Source organism: Lutjanus erythropterus, chromosome 6 (assembly GCF_056507025.1).
Source record: "Lutjanus erythropterus isolate fLutEry1 chromosome 6, fLutEry1.hap2, whole genome shotgun sequence".
Classification (NCBI taxonomy): Eukaryota; Metazoa; Chordata; class Actinopteri; order Lutjaniformes; family Lutjanidae; genus Lutjanus; species Lutjanus erythropterus.
This window is the reverse complement of record NC_139322.1, coordinates 9,954,440-9,971,002: the sequence shown is the minus strand read 5'-3', so window position 1 is coordinate 9,971,002 and position 16,563 is coordinate 9,954,440. Positions and strand designations below refer to the sequence as shown.

At 37.7% G+C, this 16,563-nt stretch overlaps 1 protein-coding gene across 1 annotated transcript in view; it reads left to right on the top strand.

The window, feature by feature from the left end:
• Window positions 1-267: 267 nt before the first annotated feature.
• prickle3 (prickle homolog 3) overlaps window positions 268-16,563 on the top strand; it is a 34,403-nt gene continuing 18,107 nt past the window's right edge. The window contains exons 1-2 of the mRNA XM_084720492.1: window positions 268-456; window positions 9,769-9,851. Of these exons, the coding sequence (XP_084576618.1) occupies window positions 415-456; window positions 9,769-9,851 (125 nt within the window). The 5' untranslated portion in view covers window positions 268-414. The remainder of the gene's footprint in view (window positions 457-9,768; window positions 9,852-16,563) is intronic.

The window sequence follows — 16,563 nt, the reverse complement described above, 5'->3', positions numbered from 1 at the left end:
TTTCCACTCTCACCTTCAAGATAAAAGCAGGGACGCTATCAGTTTGAATTCAGTGAGTTTGCTAATGCATTTCCTGACGAATAAAATAGTGTTGTGTGTATTTAATAAAAGCGTAGTTCTTAATTTGGTTTGAATTTTGTGTCTCCTCATGAAATGAAGAACAGTGTTGTTAATGAGTGTTTTACTTTGAAAGCCGGGCAGGAAGTAATGTTTTTCAGTTGGGCTAGCTTGTCAGTTGAGTTAGCAAAGTAGTTAGCTCAGGCAGAAGGAGGAGTCTGAGGCAGTCCGAAGGGGGACATCATGTAGTTTAACACAGACTGTGAGACTTTAAACATTTAGATCTCGGTGATTCTTCCCTCCGTTTGTTCACTTGGGAATTCATTTGATTTTTTTTTTCAACGTCCAACCGACATCATGTTCCTGCGCGGGTCTAAAAAGCGACGGTCCAACCGCTCGGTAAGTGATTATTTTTTACCTTACATTTATATCTCAGTGACTTTCACAACTCTAAACACTTTTAATAACCTGTTTTTACCAGCCTCTTTTTACAAAAAACACACTTCTGGGTTATTTGTAAGCCTTTCTCCGCTTTGCTGTAATAGTACACTTGAATGAACTTGTAGTTAGACTATTCAAGTCAAACACAGAAAACAGCTCAGGCGGAACTTTGTCCCACCTCCACCTGGCTTTTGTGTCGGTAAATACTTTGTTGTAATAATGCACCACTCCTTTCCCACATGTATAATAAGTAATCTTATGTAAATGTGTTATACTGTGAACCAGAAAGTCCAACATTCTTTGTTTCTTGAGTAATTTTTCGGGCGCCCCAGGTGTAGTCAGGAGGGGTCAGACTACGTCATAGATTTTTACCTGAGCAGGTTGGGATGAGGTGGTAGCTGCTGTAACCTGAACATGTTTATTGCCTTTGTTTGGTTTTTCATCGGGACAACAATTGGTGCTCTGTTAAATTATACTCTGGTTTGCTTTTTGCCCAAAACACAGCATATATGGTCAGGTTACTGAACAAATGAAGCTTGTTTTCGGACCAGACTAACAGCTGTGTGGTGACCACGAAACATCTGGCTCTGCTGCAGCACACTTGGAAAATATCCAGATAGTGACTGTGAATCCAGGCTGCTACAATCATCCTACATTCAGAGTGGACTAGTTTAAGAGCAAACCAGACCATAATACACTTTTCTGAATAAGGCTGCAGGATATAGATTATTTTCAGCTGATTCTGATAACTGTTTGTCATGGCCTATACCAGAAACTGATCATTTAACATATTTTGTATTATGAAAAGAAGTTCATACAATCTGTAGTTTTTTGTTTGTTTGTTTGTTTTTTTTGCACACCAGAGTGTCAGAAAGGTGCAAGTTAGATTTATTTGTCATTATACAACACAGGGTTGGAGAGCAAGATGCAGTTGTGGTTCACTTTTTGCTAATCATAAAAGGGGTGTTAAATTTATTCAGAGTTTCTGTGGGTCCTTAAAAAGTCTTAAAAAGTATAAAAATCCAATAATCTGAATTTAGGCTTTAAAGTGATTTTAAAAGGTCTTAAAAACTGATTGGATTTGAAGTTGGAATCACTTTTATAAAGTTGCATTAACTCCAGTTGTACTTTAAAATGTGTTTTTGGGAAAATATTTAATTAATCAACTGCAACATCTGCAAAACAAAAACCAGCATGGAACCAATAACCTGGGACTCCAGTTGTCCTTAATATCCTTTGTACTTTTTGAGCGTGTGGTTGTGAAATAGGTCTTAAATTGCATTCATAATGGCTGCGACTTGTTGAAACCTGCAGAAACCCTGTAATATACAGTAGATTGGTTGAATAAATGAAAATAAAATGAACTGTCTTACATGGTGGAGTGCTGAGGATGAATTAAACAGTCTCACAGCCTGAGGGAAGAAGCTGCTCTGTAGTCTGGTGGTACGGCAGCAGGTACTTCTGTGTGTCTTTCCAGACAGCAGCAGAGTGAAGATGTAAGCGAGATGCAGTGAGCAAAGATGAATGATTTAATATGCCATAGCTCTGACCTAACCCTAACCCAAGTCTAACTGACATAAGTATTACGTCAATAACAGAGAGCAGTTCTGACTCGATAAATGTTCATTTATTTCTTACAGCAAAATATATTTAAAAAACAGCATTTTGCCTAAGAATTGAAATGATTTGCTTTGACATAATATGTCAGATTAGATATTATTGTAGTAATAAATGATAATATAATTTTCCCATTATCTGTTTATCAGTCATGTATCCTTATTTCTGAACTTAGCTCAGCTCTGTTTTACTAAGTTCATATATAAACTTGTTATTTTATGTAGCTAGATCTTGCAGTTGTGTACATGTAACACATTGTTTGTGTGAGTGCTTTAATAATACTTAAACACTCAGGACACCTGTTCCCACCTGACACATACAATAACTACACTCAAGTATTCATGAATGTCATCAATATTTTATGCAACACTCCATTACATCAGCACTTACAACACATATGTTTTCACGGGCAACGTGCATCTTAACACTTGTGTAAGATGCATGTATTCCATCTGTATTTCTTTTACAAATTTTAAAATATTTGTAGATTATCCGAGTAGGAAATACATCAATTTACAGTCTGTGGTATAATATCATGAGATTAGATATAATCTGGGATTTCATTTATTATGATATAAATGAAATGTCTTCCTTTGCCAACAATGCCATTGCAATTAAGTAATACCATTTTGACTATTAATCTGATTGTTGTGACCAAAAGAAATAAACAACGAATGTCTATACATTACCTCCTTGGCTCTCTTATCTCTGGGACTGGGTTACATATCCCTAGTTTAGATATAATACTATTTTAGACCTCCAATATTATGCAATATTATGCCTAGATTAAATCTAATTTTGTTAATCCACCATTATTCAGTTTTAATAGCCTAAACATGACCAGTCAGATTATAAACATGATGTAATCTGCATTGAATGACAAATGATCTGTATAGCTGTCTATAGCCAGAGCAGTTCTAACAAATATTACTTCAACGTTTGCTTTAACCTGTTTTGTAAATTTAATAATAATACAGGATCAGAGAACAGAAGATCTTTCCTTAAAGTCCATTTCTGTTACACAAACCTTCAAGCACAATTTTAGACTCCCACTAGCCTAATCAGAGTCAAATTTTCAAATATGTCTGTTGTATAGATGCACAGGTGTAGAGACAAAATATCATTTTATAAATATTGCAGCCCAAGATCAAACATGACAATTAACTTTCGTCTTTGTTCTCATTTTAAAAATAACATAATTATTTGGTAATAAATAAGCTAGGTTGTACAGGGGCAAGTAAAAATTTACTTTGGCCGAACAGATTTCTGACCCACTTGCCCAATTTACTTTTTTCAAATTTGTTGAGCTATTCACATTCCTCCTGGCAACTGTAGATGTATTGTACAAGTACCCACCCCCCCACCCCCATTGAAATTCACTACTTTAGATAGTGACTCGCTGAGTAGCACTTGGTGTTTTACAGCAGATAGTCTGACATGTCACTGTAGTAGAAGCACAGGTTTAAATAATAAATTTGACGATGGCTAAATTCCTTTTAGCTGCTTCAGGATCCACATTCATGCTGGTTCACAGCCGTACTGTCATAGAACAGAGGTATTATAGGTAAAAAAAGGTCTATTAAAACATGTCTCAGTGTTCCAATCCCCACTCACAGCAGCACTACCATAGATTATATTTCTCTTCGACCCTAAACCCGTCCACTTGTTAACCTCCGTTGTTTGAGTTGACCTCGGCAGCAGGAAGCAGCGATGCATAAACCATAAGAGCAACAAGAAGTGTTGTGCCTCAGAAAGGAGGGCTTGGAGACAGCTGCAGCCTGTCTTGTTTGATCCTGTCCAGTGAGGAGAGGTGCATCTACCCAGCGTGCCGAGGCAGCAAAGGCCCCTGACCTCTGACCCCCTCTGTTAATGTTTAACCCCTCCTACACCACAACGTAGAAGAGAGGAGCAGTCATTGTCTCCTGTCTCGTTCGTTTCTCTTACTTAGGTTAATAAACTGGTCAGGTTAAAGGGTTTGAAGTGCTTTCCCCCTACCTGAAGAGAACCACTCATTTAGCATTTAGCATGGGCCTAATGACATCCTTTAGGTATATTAATTATCCATTCTCTTATATAATTGTAAGTAATCACTGGCTGAGCTGATGCAGTTGCTTTTCTGATGTCAGATAACAAAGCTGGCAGGCTTTCAGTTTGTCCATTACCTGGTTACACGGTTACTTGGTAGCAAGAAAGAGCCCAAGCAAACCAAGGCAGCACCATGTGATTAAACCTTATACCCACTTAGTGAAAACAAAGGAGCTGATATGAAAAGTCTGACGCCGGTCTGTGTGTGAGCATGTGAGCTGATGTGAACTTGTGAATGTATTATTTACTTTACCCACACTTAGTTTGGAAGAAACTTCCTCCCACCCCTCCCATCACATCCTTCACTTGCAGCACAATAGGCTGAAGCTCATTGTTGGCCACAAACTTGACGTATTATCTTTTGTGGAAAACTGGAAGGAAACACACATGAAACCTTCAAGTCTATGTAGCCTTGACATATAGGACACTGTCATCTTGATAAGAAACATTCAAGGAAACGTAAAGCTAACTGGCAGCGGCTAATGTTCAAGGTTGACCTTTCTGTTTTCATCAAAACATAGTCATTAAGGAGTAAATTAAAGGTTCCTGCCTTTTCAAATGAACCTCTGTTTTTAACAAACAACAGCTGGGAGGACACAAGATGATGATGTTTTTTCCACCCCATAATCTAGTTTGATTTTGTGATCACATGCAGTGTTAATTAGAACCAAATTAACAGGTCCTGGTTATTTTGTTCTCTAAAATTAACCTTATTAGATTGAGTGTGACCTCGTCAAGCTTGCATTGAATGTTGTGGAAACTCTTTAAGACATTCTCTTGTTGTCTGTCAGCACATAAGGAGAATAAATATTTCAAGTAAATTTAAGACTTTTCTCAGGATTCTTAATCTGTAATTATTCATTACATCATGATTGCACCCGTGCTTAACTCTTAATTACTATCTGTCCTTAAGTGAGTGAGCGTCCATGCTACGATGTTGAATCCTTTACCACTTTAACATCAGACTGTTTTAGAATTAGTCCAAGTCATTATGTAGAGTTTAATCTAATGCAGACAGACCTCCTTCTCATTAACCTCACAGAAGAAGAACACAGACACAGTGGGCTGTAATACTAAACCAGACAAATAATATTACACTCAGAATAACTTCTGAGTCCTCTCACATCTGATCAGTTGGCTGTCTCTTAGGGATGTAACAATATATCAAATATTGTGACATTGCAGTTTTGCATATTTCATAAAAGGACAGCTAGTGACTCTGCATTGTTTTTGTATTGCAATTTGTACATATATAATTCAAGCATTCATCGCCAAACACAATTTATTTTTGCATGCTTACGTCACGGCTGGCTACTTATTTTATTGTATTTTATTAAGGAAGGAAACCAGAAGTGCTGAAAATTATTATGAATTTGTATGAACAAAAAAATGCTGTACCCATGAGATTTATTTTCACTAGAGAAAGTTTTTTCAAGTTGTATTTTTTTCTTTGTTTTTTAACATTGTGATAAATGTCATATTGTGGGTTTTTGGTATCATTACATCCTTACTATCTCTGGATTTCCAGAAGTCAGGAGATCCAGAGATATAGAGATGTAATCTGTTATGACACATTAAAGCACTTTTGTACATGTCTTTGTAACTGGCTAAAGTTATGGTAAAATTTCCACCACTTTAAATACTTTATAAACCTTGTTATAAGTTGTTATGCATGATTATAAACCCTTTATGCATTACAGTTTCTTACGATTGTGCTTATAATGCATAGACATGACCTTCATGGAAAGTGTTACTTGTAAATTTTACCAAGCATAATGTCTGACTTAATACCTAAAACATTTCATATGTAACATAACCATCTTAACTTGAGCAAATTGAAAAACTGCAGCGATTTGTTTTGGCCGACTGTTTATCTGAGACAAGTTGAAAGGCAACAAGCCTTCAATATTAGCTACATTTATATCTCTTATTACCAAATCTTTTATCACAAGAAGGAGGACGAAATCATTATTTCTGTATCTGTTTTGTGTTCATAAATGATGCTGTGAAGTAGTTAGTGCTGATCCCACTTCAGTCAAGATGAACTGTTAAATGCTGCGCAGTGAGGCTTTCCTGCAGAAAGCAGGTCAGACAGTGCCTGAGTGGAGAAAAATGACACTGAAAGGATGGACATATAAAGTGTCATTTCATTTCTTCTCTCTATGAATGGAAAGTCAGTAACACCCTGTTGTATCCTGAAGAGTCATCACCTCTGGTCGGCTACAATTTCCAACAGCGTTTTTATCCTGCAGCTATTTACTCTCACTCTCTGTAACCTTAATAAATGTAGTAGCTTTAATCTAGTGTTAAATCTACAAGTGTTTCATAATGTGTGCCTCCCTTGCTTTGTCACCATGTCAGTGTGACAGCTCAGGAACTCTTTCCTGAGGAAATAACAAGTGAAAGGTCCAGTCACCCAGAAATCATCTGTACGCTTCATTTAGCCCGTCTTGTCACCTTTCATACCTGGCTCTGTTAACAACGATCAAAGTGACAATTAATAAGGCAGCATGGAGCCTGACAGATCCCAGCGCACACAACACACAGTGAGGCATTTAAAAACAACCCGTAAATTATAGTTCACTGCCATGTAGGACTATTCTGGACTAACAAGTTCATGTTCCTACAGAGCTGAATATAATCATAAGTGTCTGACAGCTGAGTATCTCCGCCCCGGAACCATGTACAAAACTACTAAAAAATCTCTGATTAAAAAAAACCCCACATAAATAATGATTTTGTGTTCAAAAGTACAAGGCAGCAAGCTGCTAATTGCTCCCAGATCATGTATCTGTGGTTTCTCACTGCATTAGTGAAGCTCTTACAACCCATACAATAACTCTGACAGTCCTCAGATATCAGTGAGATAAGCTAAGCAAACTCTGTGTTAATCAAAGTAGCGCATTGCTGCAGTTTTTTCTCATACAGAACTCTGCATGGGAAAACAGGCTCGACATGAATACTGATGGTTTGGTGGTTAGAGCTTCTGTTGAACCTTATGAGGTGTGTGTGGTTGGAAAAAGAAAGATCAAAACACAGCTGAACAGGTATGCACAGGTACTGCATCACGTATCTGCATTTTATTACTTTGCTCATTAAACTCTGTTAGCCTCTGTGCACATGCCAGTATTATACATGCTTATGTGCAGTTTGTTAGTGTGTTCTGAGAAAAAGCAAATATTTTTTAGATAATGTAGTCTTGCTCTTTTATTTTATTTTTTAGGGCTGCATCTAATGATTATTTTCATTGTTGATAACTTTCTCAATTATTCAATTAGTTGTTTGGTCTATAGAATTTCAGAAAATGGTGAAAAATGTTGATTACTGTTTCTCAAAGCCACAGATGTCTTGTTTTGTCTACAGCCCAAAGATATTCCGTTTACTGTCACAGAAAACCAAAGAAACCAGAAAATATTCACATTTAAGAAGCTGGAATCAAATCATTTTGGCTTTTTTTCCTTTAGAAAATGGGTCAAACTGATTACTCTATTATCAAAATAGTTGGTGATTAGTAGTTAATAAAACTGATAGTTGACACCTAATCAATTAATCACTGCAGCTGTTTTTTTACAGACAGAAGAGCACATTCTTTGTCCCATGGTGAAGTTGAAAACAACCATGTCACAGAATCTAATCAGAAGGGAAAACTAGCTGATACAGAGCTAATAATACAGACAAATTTTCTCTGTCGACATTAAGTTCTTATCACAGTAGACAGGAGAGGTCCCCCAGCATTAAGGCGTCAGAGAAAAAGAAAGTGGAGACAAAGTGACTGCATGGAGAGGGAAAGGGTGCAGCTCTCATCCTGTGGCTGCTTCCTTCCTCTCATCTCTAAAAAGAGGCCTATGTCTGCAGTGTATACCTACACACACACACACACACACACACACACACACACACACACACACACACACACACACACACACACACTAGGCTGCAGGAATTGAATCAGAAGTGAGATATGAGGTAGTTGGTTTAGTGCTAAGCTGTTCGGCTGCTGTTGGCAAAGTCAGATGCACTGCTCAGCACTTTTAGCAAAAGGCATTGTTAAGATGTTACTCCCCTCAAGTACTGCCTGTATATTCCAGCACGTACAAATCATGCAGTATAGCATTCCTAAAACTCACACTTGGATATAACTAAATGCGAGGACTGGTCTCATGCAAACAGGTTTACCTGCAGGCCAATTATGTCAAATTCTGGATATCAGTTACTTTTTTGTGTCTGCAGGCAGCTAGCAGGTTTAACGCCATCTGCAAGATTTATGCCTAGTCCTCGTTCCTCATTGCACTGAGTGATTGTACACGCTGATCAGGAGCCGCCGTGTTGATGTCACACCAGAATCCAGGAGAGATTACAGTTATGTACTTACAGCAGTAAGAAAATCAAGTTATGTAAAAGCATGAAAACACATTTGAGCACAGAGGTGTATTCACCCTGACCACCAGTGCAGCGATGGAGAAAATATTCAGATCCTTTACTTCAAGTGAAAGTACAAATACCACACTGTAAAAAATACTCTGTTACAAAGTGACATCTTCACAGTGTTTGTCATGTCAAACCAGCTGCCAAAACTTCAGCGTTATTACAAATTAGGGTTGGAATGCTTTTTCCTTAACCGATAGCTAGAAACAGTAACAATGGATTAATTGACTTATCATTAATAATTAATAAGATAAGATCTTTTTTCTTTTTTTCCCCTAATTTTAAGTCTAAGTTTAAGTTTCCTTATTCAACAAATGGCTCCACCAGACTAAACAATTTAAATGAGGTGCAATTACTGCCATTTCTGCACTATCAATTAATTATCAATAAGACCATTTCTTAATCAGTTAAATTATTAACAGCTATTACTTGATTACTGATTAATCATTAACATCCCTATTACAAATACATTAAAAATATTTAAATAATTCAGAGGAAAAGCAGCAAATTGTCACATTTGGGAAGCTGGAACCATAAAATGGATTTACATAGTAGTTTAATTTATAACAAAACATTATATTTTATAAACTATTACTGTCTTTTGTGTCTAAAAATCTTCCCCTCTGAGATGTACTGGAGTACAAGTAGAAAGTGGCACGAAAAGGTACTACTTTACTCAAGTAAAGCTGTACCTGTGCAGTACAAATTGCAGTACTTGAGTGAATGTACTTAGCTTGTGACTGACAGCCAATGGTGGAATGTAACTGTGTCAAATACAACTCCTCTATACAGATGTTACACGTGCCTGTTACCGTATCGTGCAGCCACTCTAATGGCTTATATCTCTGCCAGTTCAAGCACACAAGATTTTCATAAATTGACGTCACTCAGTAATACATGGGAAGTCTATAAACAGCCCATACGCTGCTGATTTAAAGGCTGAAGCGACCGACTCTAAGTGCATTCTGCTCGTGGCTTAACTGGAAACACTCCTCACGCCCTCCAGTATGATGTTGAAGTTGCTGCGGCCATGTGTGTCGAACACCGTATGTTGTTTTAACCTGACTGTCTTGTGTCAAACAGTAGGACTGGTGCTCCATGGGAAATGATGTGAGCTGAAGAGAGTTTGTGTTTTGTTTTCAGCAGGAGGAAGAGGACCCAGACAGAGGCCAGCCGTGTATGCGCTGTGGAGACCAGTGCCCCGGCTTCCGTGTCCATGGCTGGAGGTATGAACTGTGGGGCTCTTAAACATTGTCAGCGCTGCCTGTTACCTTAGCAGGAAATGTTTGTCTCATACTTTATATTTGCCTTTGGTAGAGTTACACTTTCTCTTGCTGCTTTTTGCATCTTATGCAGCCTCTGATAATAGTCAGCTATACTATTTCTGTTGATATGAGGCCAGTTAAGATCCAACCAACAGCTGTTCAGTTATAAGCAAGGAAAAGATTTAACTGTTTATGATTTATTCACTCAACATTAAGACATTTTTTCTGCTTTGCGGGTACATAACAGTGTAATGAATAGGTTAGGGCTGCAACTAATGAATATATTAATTATTGATTAATCTGTTGATCTTTTTTTTTGGCAACTGATCGAGTAATTGTTTTGGTCAATAAATTGTAAGAAAATAGTGAGAAATGTTTCCCAAAGCCCAAGGCAACTTGCTTAAATGTCTAGTTTTGTCTACAACACAAAGACATTCAGTTTACAGTCACACTAAACTAAAGAAGCCAAAGGATACTCTCATTTGAGGAGCTGATCCAGGGTTTAAGTGGGTCCTTAAAAAGTAATACAATAATCTGAATTTTAGGCCCTCAAATGTTAACTGTCCAACTTCAGATTTTTACAGGTCTTAAAAAATGATTGGGTTGTGAAGTTAAATGTGCTTTTGGGAACATTTTGTATTGAATATATTGTTAAAAAAAAAAAAGATCCACAAAACAAAACCAATAACAACTAGGCCTAATCGGTTCCATGTTTCTGGTTTGTGGGCTAACGTGGTGTCTTCTGTCATAGAAACATTAGCTACTTGTTGAAGTCAGGGCTCTGAAGCCACTCTCTCAAATCCTTCTTTCAGCTGTTCCAGACTTAACAACCATTGTCCCAAATTGAAGCTTGTTTTTTTTTTTTTTTTTTCATTCTACAAAATGAAACGAAACACTTCATCGACTCTCTCTGGTCCGCCATGGAAAATCTGCTGTTGTTCCCTGCACAGAAATATGTTATGTACTAGGTTAAAATAGTTTCTTTTACTGTTACTTTCACTGGATATGTGTAAGTGTAAGTACAGCAAGATCTGGCTTGAAAACAGCGTGATTGGTTGAAGCCTGTTGAAAATAACAAATTGCAGCTTGTGCAAGACAGCGCTGTAATTACTTATTTTTTTACATTCACACAGATCCATATAGTTATGTTCAGATAAATGTGGATAAATTCATTGACTTTGCAAGGAATTCTGGCATTCTTCATATCCTTCATACGTTTTCCCAGTATGAACATGAAGTACATTGGAAATTCCATTCATAATGGTCCCAAAATTTATGAAGTTGAAGCATGCAGAAACCCTGTAATCAACTAATTGTTCCAGCTTGAGAGGAGATCTATATTCTGTAGTTCAGGAGTCAAATGTGTGCATGTGTTTGTGTGTGTATGTGTGTGTGTATTTGCACGTCTTAGGAAGTACAGCAACACTGGTACCAACAGAAATCAGCTTAACCATGATCTGTGTACACGATGAGTGCAGATATACATTAAAAGACAACAAACATGACCCAGTCAGGGCACCACATGATATTCACAGAGCCGATCAACCTTTCCTGACCCTGTGCTCCTAAAGAATCAGGACTATAGGGTAAATGCCATTAAGCCCTGACATCTGCAACAGAAGCAGCTGTATTTAGTTTGAGTCGACTTCATCTTCATGTGAAAACAGAAGCACTACAGAGCAGCGGGATTACCGAGAGTCATCCTGCAACATGTGCTTTATGTCTGAGCGATTTAAACTTAAGACCTGTTCCTATGTCATGGTAGTATTATGTCATTTATTCTACTGAAAATAGGGCCATATGGTGGATTCGCTCACTAGGAGGCTTTTAAGGTGAAAAGCACTGTGTTGCTTGATACAGAAGATCGTGTTCTTCAGTCCAGATCAGCTGACTGTTCATCTGGAACAAGTTTTTATGGACACAAGGCGAGCTCTACTCAGCAGATGGATGAGTGTTTCGTAGGATGTCCATACTGTGTTTTTGAGCGTTTGGAGAGTTTTTGCAACTGCAGCAGAAGAACTTTCAGGTCTTGTAATTCCTGCTTTTTAAACTTAAGAACAAGTCACTTGAAATGTCAGTGTGCATTCAGGCTGTACCAAATGTCATTTTCTTTTTCATTTAGAGCTTCTGTTTTAAGTTTTTGAATGAAGTTTCAAATGTGTGTCGTCATACTTCATGTCGTCAACACCCTAAGAAAAAAAAATTAAAAATCCTCAAACAAAAGCCTCAATTTGAATGAACTGATTCATCAGATTAAATTAGTTAGTATATTTTTGTATTAAATCAAATTTCGTTAAGATAAAATATTTAATGATGCTGTTCAGTGGCAAAATCAGGCTGTCTGAGGGACAGGGGCGAAAAAAATAAAAGGGGCACCAGGACGCTGAAAGTCGGGATGCATTCATGGTGAAACAGTTCCTATCCATGGTTTATTAAAAGGATTTTATAATGTGATTTAAAGTACAACTACTACACTGTTGTCATAAAAACACACAGGGATCTGTTAAAGTCTGTCTTATGGAAATGGAGATTTTCCTCTAAACACATAATATATGTTAGAAAGTAGCTGCTAAACACGTGAAATGACTTGTGGAGTTAGACTATTAAACTGTTCCTGTGTTCAGGATTTTTTAGGGTGGACCTGAAATATGACTCAGTGACATACTGGAGCTGTACGTGTCCTGACACTGTATAAACTAATAGCATAGTAGCATAATAGCATTTAGCATTAGCAGTGCAAGTGATGACAGGACCGGTTCTTATAAGTAACCTGGTTTGTTTTGTTCACCTGCCACAAGCAAATCGACTCACACCACCCTACAGGGCACCTTAAGGGCTGTCAACACCAAGAACTATAACTATAAACATATCGTGAATTTTTTTTTCAATAAATTTTGACTTTTGGACTTTGAAACACTCTGGAGTTACTGGAAATGTTCAAGTCACCCCAATTGGAAGCAATCCTTCACAGCACCACTGCAACCACAGATAGTATAATGCTAATAATAGTACTGTATCCTAATCTTTATCTGCAACTGAGCAGAAATAACAAGTAGACATGCCAGAAAAAAGATGCGCAGAATTCAAATGTTGATTTAAAGTTTGAATGTCAACTTTGTGTACTAGAGTTGTCATGATACCAGAATTCTAAACTTTGATACAGTACTAGTATAAAAGAAACTATTCTCAATACCACTTTTGATACCATGGCAAAAAGAGAAAAGTCCTTAACACACTAAATAGGTTTTATTTTATTTTTGAATTAACAACCTGCACACAGTGCTGGTACAGAAAAAGACACTGAACACAGATGAACTGAGCACTTCCTATAGATATTTGGTTGTTTCAATACATCTACTTTGTTTACAATGAGTGAACCTTCAAACTATTCATTATAGCCCTAGCCTACACACCTTTTACACTTCTTTGTTTAGGAATTGTTAACCAGTGTCAAAGGCCCTCCTAAACAACAATTTATTTTATTGTGTTAAGCAGGTTCTTGCGTGCTTTCATTTGAGCCCCCTTTTCTTTTCTCTCTCTCCTTTAGTCCTTTAGTGAATATCCAGCTGGTTGGGTCTCTTGGTTAGTCTAATCCTGTCAATCTCACTAATAAGATTAGGCCTTACTGCTGTGATAGTAACCCTCTCGACCACTTCATACCTCCCTCTGTCTTCCCCATTGTCTCCCCCTTCCTCTGCTGCTTTCCCTTTTCAAATGTTATATTTGTATTTCATCAAGTGTTAAATGTAAATATACATTAACTGCTTATTTAATAGTAATTATTTCCACAGATGTTGAAGAAGCAAAGAGTCGGTTTCTTTGAAAGATGCTGTATGATCCAGATTATGCATTGTGTTGTGTTTAGTGGTTCCAGACTCTAAGACTGTAGAGTACAATCACCAAGTTTGACACACAGCTAGATGAATGAAAAAAAAAAGGATGAAGATTTATTTCTGGTTACGAAGGCTGCATTCACAATCCCAGATGGGTGCTGCATGGCTGTGGCTCCATGATGGAGAGAATAAAACAAAAGGCACAGGAATGCGTACTTCATGTAACCAAAAGACTGTAATTGTATCTTTCAGCTTTTTCAGTTCTGCTCCCTCTATTCAGGTCAAGACAAAAGCTTAGAAGTTAGGATGTAATCTAAAACACGTGTGCTGCTCTCTACCTCCAGCTACACTCTGCTGTAAGTCTAGTCCCTGTATCGATCTGTTTACAGTATGTGTGGCATTAACATGCTGCTGTGGTTTATGGAAGATTTTCAGTTATGCATTTGGCTACAAGACAGATCTGATAGGACTTTTTGGGTGAGGTCACAAAAGGAAACGTCTTGTTTAGACATTTGATCCAGGAGAATGAGGAACGTGAAAGTGATTCAATGATTGAGATTTATGGGGGTCACTTTTTAAGCCCCCCAGAGTCTGCAACTAATTGCATCTCCCTTAATAACCAATTTAGAGTCACACCTTCCCCGGTGGAGAAGATCATCCAAGTAACCACAGGCTTAGCTGCTGATGCTCGCTGAGAGGGAAGTGATCCATCTTCATCCTGAGCTCTCTCAGACAGAGCTCAAACTGGGGTGGGGGGCAGATGGTGCTTCCGCCGCCCAGCAGCAAGCGAATTGAGTTACTTTTGACCTACAGGTCCCCGCCACGCTTCAAAAATGTTCAAAGTCGCCAGCACTATTAGTCTGGGTGGCCATGCGGCAATTACTCAGTCACTAATTAGTGGCAGAGAGTTATAGGACAAGGACCATCTGTTTCTTAAAATCAGATCTAAGGAGGGCCACACTATACCCCACTGCAGTATGTCTCAGCTATAGATTTTCACACTGGCAGCACACATTTAGAGAAGAGGATTATCAAATGGCTGCTAGAGTTTTATTAACTATATACCGACCTAGAATATCTCTGCAGGGATAGACTCCAATATTTTTAACCCTAAATCCTCTAAATCTGGTGGCCAAAGTACAGTTTTGGTGGTCCAAATGTAAACTTATGTGAAAACAATACAGAAAAAGCAATTAAATGCAACTTAACACAGCCCTGCTTAACTGTGACATTTGCGTTTTCCTCTTTTCCCATGAATTGTGGTATGTTGTTTCCTCAAGGCATTGTTTCAGATGAAAAAATGAGCTAGTCTTCTCAGCTAGTTGAGGAATCTGGCAGCACACACCACAGTACTTTATGTCCTTAAATGTTTCTAACCACTTAAACTTCTGCTTCCATTCACTCTTAAATTGTTGTTGTAGTTGTGTTTTTTCATAGTCCGCCATTTGTTTTTCTGCTTCTTCTGCAAGGATCATGTTAGCGGTTTGAGTAAGCTTAGTAAACCCATGCCATAATGTTGCACTTTGGGGATAAAACCACATACATGCAATATTTGGTGGCCACAGAGTGACTTTTTGTGGCCACGGGCCTTTGGACCATGGTTAATGTCAAAGCCAGATCTGTAAAACTAAAAATTGTGGTCTCAATTGGCTGTTTGGAGGTTAGCTCTCTAAAAACTGCATTATGGTAGAGCTGCAAGTAACAGTTATTTTCATCAGTGATCATTCATTTTGTCAGTAAAAAAATTTCCAGAGCGGAAGGTGGCATATTCACAGTCCAAAATTAAAATATATTTAGTTAACTATCACATAAGACAAAGAAAACAGAAAACATTTTAGAAGCTTGCAGGAGTGAACATTTGACATTTGTGCTTGAAAAATCTGAAACTGTCAAAATAGTTGATTTTTTGTCAGTTGACCAGAGGTGGCAATAGTACACACATTACGTTACTCAAGTAGAAGTACAGATACTTGTGTAGATAAAGTACAAAGTGTGTATTGCGTAGTGTAAATAAAATATAAAAGGAAAAGGTTGCCGTCTGAAGGAGATTTCTACTGGCTGTTTTATGTGCAAAACTAACCTCACCTCACCTTTTTTGGACTCGAGTCTCCCTCTCATGTTTGTTACATCTCTTTCGTAGTTTTTAATCTTGTTATATCTTAGACATCGTTTTCGACATGTTAGTCCATTGTGCGTGACATGCACTGATGGACACCAACAAATCATTCTATTCTATGTGTGAATGCCCCGCCCCTTTACACTGAAATCGTTCTTGATGTTGGGAGGCCTGCAGGCAATGATGCAAAATAAAAATAATCATTAATTCCCCTCACAAGCATTAAAACTAAAGTAACAAGCCTGTTTAAAGAGCAGAAAGTACAGATATTTGTGTTAAAATGTAAAGAGTAAAAGTAAAAAAGTCAAGTAAAGTACGGATACCTGAAAACTCCACAAAAGTATTTGTACTTAGTTACTTCCCACCTCTGCAGCTGACTGATGAATTAATCTGTTATCTGCTGGATATTTGAATGAACTGTTATTTTAAAAATGTTTTGGGTGTAAAATAACATGAAAAAATCTGCCATTTTGATAAAAGAAAGAGAAGTGAGTAATACTGGCTCTTCTCTAACAGATGTATCCTGATTTGTGGTGAAATTCCAATGAGCTGGTATGATTTCAGAGATATATGTCGTGACTTCACTAAGATTTAATATCACGCCGCCTGCTCAATATTTCACCACAGACACTTTGTTGTCATGCATGCCCATCTTGATCCCATAATATGACAAATACTGCACAGCACAGCGTTGCTCATAGGATCAAAATCTGCTCCACTATGA